Below are 15,007 nucleotides of genomic sequence, written 5' to 3' on the forward strand. Positions count from 1 at the left end.
CAAGAAAAAAAACAATAATAAATTGGTCATTTCAATCTACGACTGTTTGTGGGACACTGCTGCGCGCAATTGGCTGCCGCATTTCACCCACAAATGTACACTCAATTCACTTTACAGTATATTCTGTGAAGCGCTTTGAGACATCTAGAAGACGTGAAAAGCGCTATACCAAATGCAAAGATTATTATTACGTCTTAGTTTGCTTAAATAACTATTTATTTTACATTAATTTAAATTTATTGCTACTGTAGCAAGGAAGGAGGTGGGTGGCGTGGCTTATCACATAATAATAATAATAATAAGAGTCAAGCGCTTCACACAATATACTGTAAAGTGAATTGACTGCATATTTGTGGGCGAAATGCGGCAGCAATTGCGCACAGCAGCGTCCCACAAACAGTCGTGGATTGAAGAGACCAATTTATTATTGTTTCGCCCTGCCAGAGATCGAACCCAGGTCGCTCGCTTGTGAGGCGAGTGCTCTAACCACTGAGCTACAATCTCCGGGATTTCCATGTGTGGGTGGGATGCATGGAATTCTCAGTTTGCTTTGGTTACTCTTAAGCACAGGGATGGGTTCCCGCATGTGTCAGATACCCCGCTGACCAAGTAAAAATCTGCGCCGTAAACTTCTGTGTTTTTACCACAACAACAACAACCTGCTCACTGTTCTTGAGAAGTTAGCAAAATGCAAAAAAAAAAAAATACACTCTGCAACATCAGCGCTTGTTTTACTGAGTTCCCTCCGAAAAAGATCACCCCGAGTGTTAGAAGAATCACTGTACTTTTTAATTTAGGAAACATCCATAAAATGGGGCGGGGATGCAAGTTCAAACTGTTACACGCGGTTCATTTCTTTCTTTTCGCTCCATTTCGGTTCTTTTCCCCACGATAATCGCGAGTCAAGAGTTTCCGCTCGCGCGATTTCCCAATGCAGTCAGGGGTGGACGGGAGCAGCAAATGAACAGGAATGTGTGGAACACATTCCTACTTCCAGACAGCGTGCGTTTTCCATGCTTAAAAAGAGAGCTTTACTGCCCTGAATTAGCAGCCCCTCAGCTCCACTCTTCAGATCCAAGAGAAAGGCTGAAATGTCTTTGGGCAAAGGTCACTTTTCCTCACTCCAGTCCAGGCAACCCAGTTCCCTTGAAGGTCCTTTCTAGTCGTTGCTTCAAAAACACATGCTGCCACCCCCTTCGCCACGCACAAGCTGGGCTCTCGTACTCCTAGTGGCTGATTGTCTTGTGGTCTTATCTTACTCCTCAGGGTCGGGTCCACATCTCCTCTGGAACTCCTGCCCATGTTCTCGGATCCACTTGTTGGCCACTAAAAAAATACAAGCAATTGTTACAAGGCAACTGTGAAATGCCCTTTGGGGTCAAGTCCGCCACTGTTAAGTGCTCTGAGATTCTACCCCCTGTGTAGGGAGCTGTATAACCACAAGTTGTTCATATAATATGTTATAATAAATGATTATATTACACAATAAAACTCATATACGTCATATCAGTCGGGACCATAACATTTAATATGACTTACACAAAGTCCGCGTTACAAGCAAAATCCGATTTAATCAACAATCTACACTGCGGATGCGTAATTCAATGCAGCCTGTAAGTGCGCATGCGGTGATGGATCACGACTATATTTCCTTCGATTCAATGCGTCTTGACCTGTCACCGCATGTGCACCTCCTGGTAAGCATTGGAATCGCACTGAGTCGTGGGAATTGAAATTCTTCTGCACGGGCATCGATGGGTCAAGACGATGTTTCCCGCAATTCGATGCAGCCGGTACGTGTGGGAGTAATGGAGGATAGGGGAGCAGCATTACGAATTAGAAGGTGATAAATACACGAGTGCAAAGAAATCTAAATGGTTTTGATGGGAAACTGAATGGGACTCGGGTGGATGTACGACTTAGGTGATTATACAACTCATAAAGATAAGACTTATGTGAGTTTGATTGTATTATAGTTTTTCCTACAAAGTACACAGTGTCTGTATATTACAGTCTATCCTGTAAAGTGCTCTGAGGACGTCCTCCTGATGCGAAAGGCACTTTACAAATGTAATTTTGTTGTTTTTAAGAACTGAACAATACATGCATGCCCAGTCATACACTTAGATTAATATTTATTCATTACACTCCAGCAAAACAAACCCTGAAGCTTCAGGAATTAAGTAGCTATAATAAGGAATCTGAGCACAAGTGGTGACTCCTTGCAGCCTCACTCACTCCCTTGCCTCCTTCAAATCCCATCTCAAATCCTTCCTCTTTGACTATGCTTTCGGTCATCTTCCCACCCCCACCTCACCCACCCCCCCCCCCCCCCCACTTGCCCTCCACTCCTTCATTCAACCCCAGCTCGGGTTCAAACCCTTGATTGTCCAGCACCTTGGGATATCTTCCTGACACGAAACTCGCCATATAAATGCAATTTGTTGTTGATGTAACTAAGAATGCTACTCACTGTCCCACAATCCCAGAGCAGAGTTAGAGGGAATTCATTTTTTTATGTATTGTGTCCAATTAATGTTCTAATATTCTCCCCGTGTCCTGCCAGGGAAATTGGTCATTCATTTCTGGGCTCTTTGTGGGAATTTGCTGAGTGCAAATTGGTTGCTATGCTTACCTACATACAAATGGCAGTCAAATTGACAGCAATTTCCTGTGTATAAAAAAACTATCCTTGCATTTGATACAGGACCTTTCATGTTGGGGGACGTCTCAAAATGCTTCACAGGATATACTGCATGGAGCAATTATATTTTTGAAGGCAAAATCTGGCCACCAATTTTGCCACAAAAACAGCCGTGAAGTGAATGATCTACGAAGAAGTCCTTTGTGACATTTCAAAGTTATTGACCCTTTACCGAGGCAAGGATTATTATTTAATAAAAGCAAGCGTTCTGGGGTGCTATGCTATGTGAGGGGCACAATATAAATGCAAGTTGTTTTTTTTTGCATGTTGAAAGCTAAATCGATGTGCGAGGCTGATGCGTGGAGCTAAAGAGAAGGTGAGAAAGCTGTGCTGGAGCAGCTGAGGGACATTCCCGAGCGATGTGTCATGTTGTTTTAAAGGCAAAATGCAAGGTGGTGTTAATGATCTGCAGCTTGAAGCCCTGAATGCCTGGCTCAGCGGGCACCAGTTTATTGCCTGGCTAACAAGAGCTCGGTTGTTGGCTAACAAGATGGAGCAAATAAAAATGTTTTGACTGTACCATTGGTCAACACATTAAATAAAATGTGTTTTCCCAAATCACTCCCAGAACTTCATCCTTCCTACGTGAAATAATAACCCTTGCAGTTGACACTCAGCGTCTTTCACGTCAGGAGGATATCTTGATAGCTCTTCACAGGATTTACTGTGAGATGGAGTGACTTTGTATTTGTGGGCAGATGCGGCAGCCAATTTGCATGCAGCATGATCCCATAAACATTCAATTTTATTCAAGGGCTGTTGGCCAGGACATCAGAATAATGCCATGGGATCTTTAACAGAATGATAATAATAATCCTTGCATATCAGGAGAATGTTCTAAAACACTCTGCAGGATTTACTGTGATTGTACATTTGTGGGTGAACACCGCAGCTCAACTGCACACACCCAATGCCCCACAATCAACCAATGAAACAATTGACCGATTTGATTTTGGGGGATTGTTGGCCAGGGATACTGGGACAGAGAAACTCCCTTATCTTTTTGAGTAATGCCATGGGATCTTCAACGTCCATCTGAACAAGACGGGACCTCGGTTTAACGTCTCATCGGAAGGACGGCACCTCCAACCATGCCCCTCGCACTGCATTGGAGCGTCAACTTAGATTCTATGACTTCCAAATCTTGACATGGGACTTGAACCCACAACCTTCTGACTCAGCCAGACTGACACACCAGCTGTGATCTAAGTGCGTGCTTGCTCTTTCCACATCCCTTTCTGTGTTAGTGCACAGTCCGCATCCCTATCTGTGTTAGTGCAGTGAGTAACTGCCTCCAGAATCAGTTTTGGATCCAGCGGGGTCTGGGGATGGAAGGTCTGCAGGCTGCCTTATCAGTTATAACCTTGTCAGTCTGGCTCAGTTAGTGTAAAGCCCCACATCAGGAATTTGAGCTCACAGTCGAGAGTGACAATCCAGTAATGTGCTGAGGGGTGGGTGGTAATGCCTTCCTTCAGATGAGGCATTAAACTGTGCCTATGGTCACCTCCCCCCTCCCCCCGGCTCGGTGTTGTGCTCCGCCACTGTCAAGCGCTCTGGGGCACTATCCTGCGTGAGGGGCGCTATATAAAGGTAAGTTGTTGTTGGGTGTTAAAGATCCCATGGCACTCTATGAAAGAGAAGGGAGTCTCTCCCAGTGTCCTCGTCAAAAATCCCCCCACATAAAAATTGATTTCTACTTCATAGCTGTTTGCAGGACGTTACTGGATGCTGTCACTTTCGCCTACAAAGTATACAGTCCCCACACTTTACGGTGAATCGTCCTGACCTGAAAGTTGGTACAACAAATGCAAGGATTATTAGACCTTCCTTTTCGGTCTCCCTCCTACTCCCACCCTCCCCGCCCTCCACTCCCCCTGATCCTAACCCCCCAGCTCGGGTGCAAATCCTTGACTGTCGAGCGCCTTGGGACATCCTCTCAACGTGAAGGTAATTTGGTCTATTTTGTAATCTGAAGCTTAAAATTCATCGTGTTCTCAGTTTTAAGGCCATTGTCTTAAAATTTATGAGCCTGCAGAGTTTTGCAAACTTCTCAAATTCAGTCTTGATTTTGAAGCCAATTTTCCCCGGACTTTAACCAGCCCTATGGAGGGGGAATTGCGTCTCCAAGTCTTAAGACCAAATTAAGATTTTTTTCTAAAATCTCACACAAACTTAAATTTTAAGAGAAAAGCCGTGAGGCTAATAATAATAATCCGATTTAGCCTTATCACCTCATTGTGGGTTGTGACATCTCAAAGCACTTCACAGAATATATTGTGAAGTGAATTAAGTGTGTATTTTGTGGGCGAATCACGGCAGCAGTCGTGGATTGAGTGACTGGATAAATTATTATTTTTTTGGGTTGAATTATTACCCCGGAAAGCGGAGGTAATAATCCCTCCAAAGTAGTAAAAACATGAGGCGTTCCAGGCTTCGCCAGTGCAAATTTGCAACGTGGTGTCCAGATACAAATGGACAAATATAAAGTGAATTGTCCAAATCTTCTGGTTTGGCTATTGTGCTGCTGCAGTGTTCTTTGATAATCCAAACCAAATGTGAGTCAGGTTCTGATTAAAACATAAAGTCTTCCGCATAATGAGAATTGTTTTTCCTCTCCTCGCCAATTTGTACAACTCTCCTCTTCCACTGAAGGGATTTGAGCACTTTTCTCCCATCCTCCGAGTTGTATAGAATGGTACAGCACGGAAATAGCCATTCTGTTTAGAGAATGTACAGTAAATCCTGTGAAGCCTTTTGTGACGTTGCCCTGATGTGAATGGTGCTGTGTGGAGTCCCGTAGTGAATTGGTTGGAGTTCTCGCCTCGCAAGTGAAAGGACTCAGGTTCGAGTCGCAGGCAGGGCCAAACCTTACTCCACACGTCTCTGTTTACCTAGTAGTAAGTAGGAACCCAGTTGTTTGTTGATTGGCGGATCACTTTCTGGGGTAATAATCCCTTAAAAAAACTAATAATAATTTTGGTAACTCAATCCACGACTGTGTGGCATACTGCTGTGCGCAATTGGCTGCCACAATTTGCCCACAAAATATAGTTAATTCACTTTACAGTATTCTGTGAAGCACTTTGAAACATTTTGATGACATGATAATGCACTGCATCAAATGCAGGATTATTATTATTATCATGTTGAATGCAAGATTTATTTATGTTTTGAATAGTGCCATGGATATTTTTTAACGTCCACCTGAACGGGCAGACGGGACTCGATTTAATGTCTCATCCGAACGACTTCAATACTGCAGTGTGGTGTCGGCCTAGACCGTGCACTCAAAGACTTGACACGAGGCCATGTTCTTTAGAAAGTGCGATGCACAGCGAATGTACTTTATCTCCCTACTTACCCCATTTGTCTCCCACAAGCACAGGACAACCAGCGTGTAGTGTGTCTTTGTTTCCTTGTCCGTTTCTGTGTAGGTTCCACCAAAACAAAGCTGCATTCTAAAAGTAGAGCAATCATACGATTTGGAGTCAATCTTCATCAGACACAAGGCTGTGTTTATTTAAGAGCAGACATGGTTAACACCAGACCATATCTGGTTAACATCAGACCAAACACTGGTAACATCAGACCAGAGTTCTGGAGCTCAGACGTTACGTAATTAAAGGTACATCTGCAAACAAGAGGTGCGAGCTGACTATTTTATTTCGTCACTGCCCACTTTCAAGTCAGGTGGTAAATTGTGTAAAGATGGCCTGCAGTAGAGCGAAGAGGATTTAGCTGGCGCTTAAATAATCGCATCTCAATTCAGCACTGTTTATCTAAGAGCCAAAAGTTTGGGCCACAAAATTCACTTTGCAATATATTCTGTGAAGCGTTTTGAGATGTCTCAATGACGTGATAAGGCGCTATATCAAAAGCAACGATTATTATTATTACTATCACCGGATTTGTGATACATTGAGTGTGAATGTACTGTCCCTTACACAGAGGGACTAGAGAGGTTTCCGATTTTTATTTTGTTTAAACTTTTCAAAGTGGGGAAGTGTTATTAAACTTTCAGGCAGAACCAGATCAGCAGCTGCTTCCTTTATATTGGGCTATAAATCAAAAAAATCAAATTCAGTCTGAACTTTGGAAGTTGACAAACTCCTGCACCATCTGAATGGTTAAAATTTAATTCCAGTCTTCAACTTCAAGACAACTTGGAATTTCGGGCCTCACTCAGGCTTCCAACTTTGTTTTTCACAGATAAATATAATAATAATTATCATCATCAAAATAATAATATCTGGACAGGAAAAATATGGGGGGAGGGGAGAGGGGGGCGGTGGTCGGGGGGCAGAGGGGAGGCAGGAGAATGGGATGGAATGGATTACTCTTTCAAAGAGCCAGAACAGACAGAACAGACCCAATGGGTTGAATAGTCTTCTTCTGGCTGTAATTTTGTTATGATTCAACCCATCTAATCTCATCCCTTCAAAACACCCACCTACCACCCCCCTCCATCACAGCATCAAGCTGATTTTCAAATGAGTCCAGTGTTCCAGCCTCAGTCACCTTTCCTGACAGTCTGGTCCAGCCATTAGTTCCCCTCTGGATGAAAAAAAGAACTTCTCACTTTCCGTCCTGAAATTGCCCTTCACAACTCCAAACCTCTGTCCTCTGGTTCTCCTGACTCGGTGCATCCTAAAGTGTGGGTTTACTTTTCCAAACCACCTGTAGAAGGTTAGTCTGAGTCGTCTTCTCTCAAAACTGAAGAGCCCTGATTTGTCTAAACATTGCAGCATCATAGACTGAATGATGAGCACTGCCACATTACACTGACCAGACTTCTGTACTGTACATTTCTATGACTTCATGGTTCAACATATTAGCACCAGTTCATATTTTAATGATAACAGCTATTGGCCTAACATGACTTGTGAAATGTGGCTTAAGTCAAAATAAGGATATTGACAATATAATATTTATTACATATAACGGAGATTAACAACTAACCTCTGACTAAGATCAGCGAAAAAAAAATATATAAGTGTTCAGTTTACCTTGACCACAGGCACACTGAAGTTAGCGTAAATGAAAGCAGTCGATCCTCCAGCTTCCACCGCACTCAACTAAAACAGACACAGGTCAGGATGAAGCAGAATAAAAGATAGCTTTTAAACCACAGAGTGTGAGGTGAGTGCATCACAAACAAACAAACTGCATTTGTATAGCACCAAAGTGCTGGACAGTCAGGGATTTGGACCTGAGCTGGGGGTTGGGATCAGGAGCGGTGGAGTGTAGGAGGGTGACTGAAGGCGCAGTCGAAGAAGAGGGTCTTGAGGTGGGCCTTGAAGGAGACAAGGAAGGAATTGAGGTGAAGGGACTGTGAGGTGGGTTTCTAAAGTGGGGGAAGGTTGGGGTGCAAAGAGGCTGAAGGCCTGACCCCTGATGGTGGGGAATTAAAAAAACGAATGGAATGTCACCCCATAGGCCTTCCTCAGCTTCTCCAATACTTAGTGTCACTTGGGAGCACTCTCCTCTCTGAGTTAAGAAGGTTGTGGGTTCAAACCCAGATTGTTCAGGATTGATAGTCCAGGCTGACACCCCAGTGCAGTACTGGGGGAGCACTGCAGTGGATGAGACAACAACATCAACAAAAACAACAAATTGCATTTATATAGTGCCTTCCACAACGGGAGGACATCCCAAGGCTCTGGACAATGTGGGGTTTGCACCCAAGTTGCAGGTTGGAATCAGAGAGAGGGGAGGGCAAAGAGGGAGGAGGAGGGGAGATGACAAAAACACGGTCGAAAAGGGAGTTCTTGAGATGAGCCTTGAAGGAGACATTAAACATTAAATAAAACATTAGTCATTAAAGGTATTAAACTGAGGTCATGTTTTCCTGTTCAGATGGACGTTAAAGATCTCCGACATTGTCCTTAAAGCTCGGGCTCCTACACTGGCTTTGTAGCAGACCTGGGGCCACGGGTGAACGAGTGGGCAGTGACTGGGGCAAGGATCGAAGGCTCGGTCGACGAATGCGGGGCAAGGTAGGCCACGTACAGAGCAGGGCCATTTGTGGATCCAGGCGAGGAGACGCAATTTCGAAGCACTCTGAGATGCTACCCTGTGTGGAGGGCGCTATATAAGTACAAGTTGTTGTTGTTGTTGTACCGGGCTTTGAGACGTTCGCCCGAGATGAGAGGCGCTATGTAAGTCGGCTGATGAGTACTTACATATATCATGAATGTCGCCACTCGGTTACCAGACTTCATCCTATAGAGCGGGCTGTTGGGTGACTAAATGTAAGAACAAAAATGAAAGCCTTTTTAAAACAAGCAAGTACTGTATTTATCTCCAGGGTTAAATGTTGGGCAATGGCTGACAGTCTGGGAGATGGTGGAATGAGGAGCGAGGAGAGATCCACACACATAACCCAAGTTCATGCTTGTGCTGAGAGGCGTTGGAAAGACACCCGGAACTAGAAAGAGTTTCAGAACGGAACTGAATAAGTGACTGTCAGCCAAAATAATTTATGGGTTACAGAGAGTTACATAGAGTGACATGGCTTGGAAATGCTGGTGTTTATACTCCACATGAGCTCCCAACCCTCCTCTACCTCTCTATTCCTTCCTCTTCATCTCCCTCTGCTCTCCGAGACACCGTTATATGTGAAGGCTGTTATATGAAAGCAACTTGTTGTTTTTGCTTGCGTCAAGTGTTTTCTCAATTAGCCAACTCTCCCCTACATAAGTTGCAGACCATCCAGAACTCTGCAGCTCATGTCCTCTCCCGCACTAAATTCTGCAAGCCTATCACTCCCATCCTTGTCTTGTTCCACTGGCTCCCCAGCCCCCAGCGGATTGAGTTCAGGCTTCTCATCCTCACCTTTAAATCTTCTGTGGTCTCATCCCACCCTATCTCTGTGACCTCCTCAAATTATACCTACCCGGCTGCTCACTTCTCTCAGCGAACTTGACCTGCTTCATGTCCCTGCTGCCCTACCCACTGTCTTTCAGCCTTTCTGCCCCTACTTTCTGGAACTCCATCTCAGAGTCTCTCTGACTCGCTCCCTTCTTCACTTCATTCAGGGTCCATCTCAAGACCTTCTTCTTTAACCGCGCCTTTGGTCATTTTTCTCCTCCCCAATCGGCTCCACCAAGGAGAACTGTCAAGACATCCTCCCAACATGAAAGGCACTGTATAATGTAAACTTGTATTGTATTGGTGCTATTCGCGTCACCAGAGTAATGAGATTTAGAGAGAAAAATCATTCTGGAAATTGGATGGGTCTGGAAACAAGACCAAACATAGATCAATAATAGTTTTTGTTAATGTGTAATCATATTTTGCCTGGTTCGATTCCTATCTCTCTCACCGTCTTCACTTTGTTGCCTCTAACAGTTTCTCCTCCAGCCCCCGCACTGTTACATCTCTGTCCTTGGCCCTCTCCTCTTTAATATCTCCATGCTCCCCTTTGGTGACATCATCCGCAGACATGGGGTCAACTTCCACATGTATACGGATGACACCCAACTCTATTTTTCTGCCTCCACCCTCAACTCCAGGACCACTGCTGTCCTGACAGACTGTCTGTCGGACATCAAGTCCTGGATGAGGGCAAGCTTCCTACAGTTGAATGTGAACCATACTGAGGCCCTCCTGATTGGCTCACACCAGCGCCTCAGCACCTCAGGCTCTGGCACCATCAACCTCCATGGTTGCACACTTCAACTCACCAGCCAGTCAGGAACCTCGGTGTCTTGTTCGACCCTCAACTGTCTTTTCTTCCCCACATCCAAGCCATGACCCGCTCTGCCTTCCATCACCTCCGTAACATCGCCCGACTCCGCCACTACCTCACCCCTCAGGCCACTGAAACTCTTGTTCATGCCTCCATCACCTCCAGGCTCAACTATGAAACGCCCTGCTTGTCGGCCTTCCCAACTCCTCCCTCCACAGATAATCCTGAACTCTACAGCCCGTGTCCTCTCCCGCACCAAACTCCGTGACCCCATCTCCCCCATTCTCACCCGACTCCATTGGTTCCCTGTCCTTCAGAGGATTCAAGATCCTGGTCCTCACCTACAAAGCCCTCCATGGCCTCGCCCCACTCTACCTCTGTGACCTCCTAACCCTCTACCAACCCGCCCGTTCCCTCCGCTCAGCCGGCTCTGGGCTGCTCCACGTCTCCCAACCCACCCGCCCCACCATTGGCGGGAGAGCCTTCTGCCCCCAACCTCCGGAATTTCATCCCCCAATCACTCCGCCTCGTCCCCTCCTTAGCCTCCTTCAAGTCCCACCTCAAGACCCTCCTCATCGACCATGCCATCGACCACCCCCCTCTCCTCCCTTCTTCCCCCTGACCCCAGCTCGGGTCTGAAATGCTGTACACTGTCCAGCGCCTTGGGACGTTCTCCCGACGTGAAAGGCTCTATACAAATGTAATCTTCTTGTTGTTATTTTACTCTAAAATATAATACTTTAGTTTGGAACAAAAAACACGTGTTTTAGTGAATACAACACGTGGTGGGGGGTTGGGGAGGATAACGATAGTAGAATTTGGATCATGGTGTTCCATATTAATTTATTTCAATTAAAGCAAGATGAAATACTTCAAATTAAAACAGTCTGGAAATATCTTGGGGTTTGCAAGCACGAGCCAAAGGCTGTTAGCACATTCTTTATGACTGAATTCTGTGGCAACGGGATGCTACATCAAATGCAAGGATTATTATTGTTGTTATTATTATTAGAAAAGACTTTCAAAAATAGATTTGTTTTGGTCAGCCGGGTGTCGGGCACATGATTTTGCATCGCAGTAAAACAAAGAGCAGGACTTACAGTGGCGTGGTCAAAGTGGGGCTCGTAGTGTCCTCCGATCCCATAGTTCACTACCTGGAGATACTCTGCATAAGGCTGATGGACATTTAAACCAGTAAGATGCGTAATCCTTTGATCCAGTTTCTCGATCAGTGGGTCCACTGTCTCTTTCAGCCAGGCACTGGGAAACATCAACAACTATTAATCATAATAATAATCATTGCGCTTGATGTAGAGCCTGATCACGTCTTCGAGACGTCTCAAAGCGCTTCACAGAATATACTGTCAAGTGAATCGACTGTATATTTTGTGGTGAAACGCGGCAGACAATTGCGCACAGCAGTCAACGATGCGTTAAGGCACTATATCAAATGCAAGGTTTATTATTGTTATTATGACTGTAAGCTTGCTATGACGTTATGAAAGAATTCTAGCCATAGGTTACCAGATGACAGCCTGGGTGTCAGTCAGGCAGCTATAAACTCTTAAATGCTGGACATAGTTCAGTGTTGTAATCATCCACCGGCATTGTATTAAATAAACATAAGACTTTTTTTTTACAATGCCAGTTTATGGAACAGTTTTATTTCTGATGAGTGCACGCAATAAAAATTAAAGTACTTCTCTTGCCGACGAAGATACAGAGTCGAATATCACATTGTATTTGCAATGCTGCTGGTGGGGGAGGGTGGGGGGAGAAGGGGGCAGGCGAGCGGGTGAGGAATAGGGACTGATTCACTTACTGAGTAGCCGCCAATTGCAGAATTTATGCCACAAAATACACAGTCACTCCACTGTACAGCATATCCTGTGAAGCGCTTTGAGACGGCTCAACAATGCGGGAAGGCGCTATATAATGATCCTTACATTTGATATGGCTCTTAGCAATTCGTCGAGACGTCACAAAGCGCTTCAGAAAACCTATTGTAAAGTGAATTGATTGTATATTTTGTGGGCGAAATGGGGCAGCCAATTTCACACATCGGTGTCCCGTTAACCGTCGTAGATTGAGTGACCAAATTATTATTATTATCATCCCAGGTTGGTGATCCGCCAATCGACTAACAACCAGGTTCCTACTTATTGCCGGGTAAAGAGACGTGGGGGGTAAGGAAACTTGCCTCAGGTGTCGCCCTGTTCGGGAATTGAACCCAGGTCCTCTCGCTTGTGAGGCAAATGCTCTAACCAATACGCCACAAGACTCCACTATATCAAATACAAGTATTATTATTATGACAGCATTACGTAACTATTACCTTTTGCTGATGCGATAATCCACTGCAGCCTGATTCTCCCCCGAGGCCACAACTGATCTCTGCAACTGTCGAGCCAAGAAGCAAAAAGAGTTGATATTGTATTTGTCAGCATTCTGCCTGACAGTCTTTATGATTAGAGAATACCATCACACACAGCAAGTCACACATCTGCCAGCCAGGGTCTGACTCAACATGTACAAATCATTCAGACACCACGAGCCCTATCCCCCTTCTCTGTCTCAGCCCCGAAGTTCCTGAGTTATCTTCCTGCAAGCAAGAAAAAGAAACCTTGTGTTTTTGTTCCACATAAACTTTATATACACTGTATGTGGAATTTAAAAAAAGCAGTAAGTCGGAACCCGGTTGTTACTTGATTGGCGGATCGCTTTTCCGGGGGTAATAATCCCTTCCAAAAAATAACAATAATTTGGTCACTCAGTCCATGACTGCTTTGTGGGACACTGCTGTGGACAATTGGCTGCCTCATTTTGCCCGCGTTTGTGGGGAAACGTGTTGTGTGGTATTTTGTGTGGGTGCACGTCTCTTGCTCGTTGCTGTTTCTGTTGCTGGTGTTTAAAACCTTGACATCTGCCAAACCAATACAGGCAGTCACTGCGCTGGACAGGATCCAACACAACCAGTTTAAAGCATTCCTCTAAACCAAAAGCGATTCCATGCGGCCATATTACTTTGTGGCTGAATAAATATGTCTTATTCCCCCTCCTCCACCCCCTCCCAACCACGACCACCACCTCTCTTCCCCTAATTTCTACCCGCTGTTTTTCGAGGCTGTCTCGCTATCCTGTTCACTGGGGTTATGCTTCCAAGACTAAACGAGGGTGAGGTACCTATCTCCACCACAGCATCACCCCTCACCCCATCACACTCCCACCCCATCACACTACCCCCACTAGTCATATCTGAACTTAACGCTTCTCAAGCCAGTGCTGGGCTTTTCCCTTTCCAAACAAAACACATTGACTATTTTACATCTTGAGCATTGTGGTGACATTTATTTTTGTTAAAGGCGTCCTAGGAGCTCGGAGGAAAGATTGCAGGAGCAGGGTATGTTTATATTGGAGAAGGTTTCAATGGCGAAGCTGGGGGAAGAGGGGATGTGAAATGGAATGACTATATTTGAATATAGGACAGACCAGATGGACTGTGGAGGTCTTTTTCTGGCCCTCCACATTCCTATGTTCCTTTCAGACGTGGAGATTTTGTGCCAGCCGGTATTTTTGTGTTTATCGAAGCATTTTTTTACTTGAACGGAAAATGTATTTGAGTTACAATTTTCTAATATTGCTTTACGACTGTAATCTTCGCATTACAGTGTCAAGCTGTTCCTTAAATGAATCCAGGATCCTGGTCTCAACCACCCTTGTCAGCTGTGGTTAGCTGTGACCTTTTGTGTAAAGAAATACTTCCTAGTGTCTTCCCATAAAATTCTACTTCACAACTCTGAATCTCTTGTCCAAGTCACTTTCTCAGTTAGCATATTCTATCCATTTTTACAGAGTGTCTCAATGTGAAAGTGTATATCCCCCTATTTTGATTAATAATCATCCTTGTATTTAATACTGTGTCACTGAACAACTTGAAGCTCTTCACGGATTTACTGTAAAGTGAAGGAATTATGTATTTGTAGATGAAGGCGGCAGCCAATTTGCACACAATTTCATCTGGAGAATTGTGTGACAGTCTGACTCAGTTGGTATCACTCTCATACATATACAAACTCAGATAGTCTCGCTTGACACTTCAATGCAGTACTGGGGTTTGCTGCATTGTTGGAGGTGAGGTCCTTTGGTTGAGATTTTAAACGTTAACCAAAGGATTTCAAACGGTAAAGATCCCAAGTCACAATTCGAAATGAGTTTCTCCTGGCCCACAAGACCCCAAATAAAATTGGTCATTCACTCCATGGCTGTTTGTGGGACAGATGCCACGTTTATCCATGACATACACAAAAAAAATGTGGTTACTCAATCCACGAATGTTTTGTGGAACATTACTGTGCGCAATTGGCTGCCACGTTTTACCCACCAAATACACAGTTAATCAATCCACTTTACAATATAATTTGTGAAGTGCTTTGAAATGTTTCAATGATCCAATAAGGCGCTATATCAAATGCAAGGATTATTATTATTATACAGTCACTGCACTTTGAAGCACATTTTATGAAACGCTTCGAGACATGCTCCTAATGTGAAAGGCACTTTATCAAATGTAAGTTATTATTATTATAACCTTACGACTCACAGAGTTGGGAGTT

At 44.5% G+C, this 15,007-nt stretch overlaps 1 protein-coding gene across 1 annotated transcript in view; it reads right to left on the bottom strand.

Annotated features, from left to right (window-relative positions):
- Positions 1-767: 767 nt before the first annotated feature.
- The window catches only part of p4ha3 (prolyl 4-hydroxylase, alpha polypeptide III), a 38,076-nt gene continuing 23,836 nt past the window's right edge, over positions 768-15,007 (bottom strand). Inside the window, exons 8-13 of the mRNA XM_007891164.2 lie at positions 12,730-12,794; positions 11,495-11,654; positions 8,887-8,949; positions 7,711-7,779; positions 6,066-6,162; positions 768-1,326 (exon numbers count right to left, since the gene is read on the bottom strand). Coding sequence (XP_007889355.1) covers positions 1,256-1,326; positions 6,066-6,162; positions 7,711-7,779; positions 8,887-8,949; positions 11,495-11,654; positions 12,730-12,794 — 525 coding nt within the window. The 3' untranslated portion in view covers positions 768-1,255. The remainder of the gene's footprint in view (positions 1,327-6,065; positions 6,163-7,710; positions 7,780-8,886; positions 8,950-11,494; positions 11,655-12,729; positions 12,795-15,007) is intronic.

This window comes from Callorhinchus milii, unplaced genomic scaffold (assembly GCF_018977255.1).
Source record: "Callorhinchus milii isolate IMCB2004 unplaced genomic scaffold, IMCB_Cmil_1.0 Scaffold4, whole genome shotgun sequence".
Classification (NCBI taxonomy): Eukaryota; Metazoa; Chordata; class Chondrichthyes; order Chimaeriformes; family Callorhinchidae; genus Callorhinchus; species Callorhinchus milii.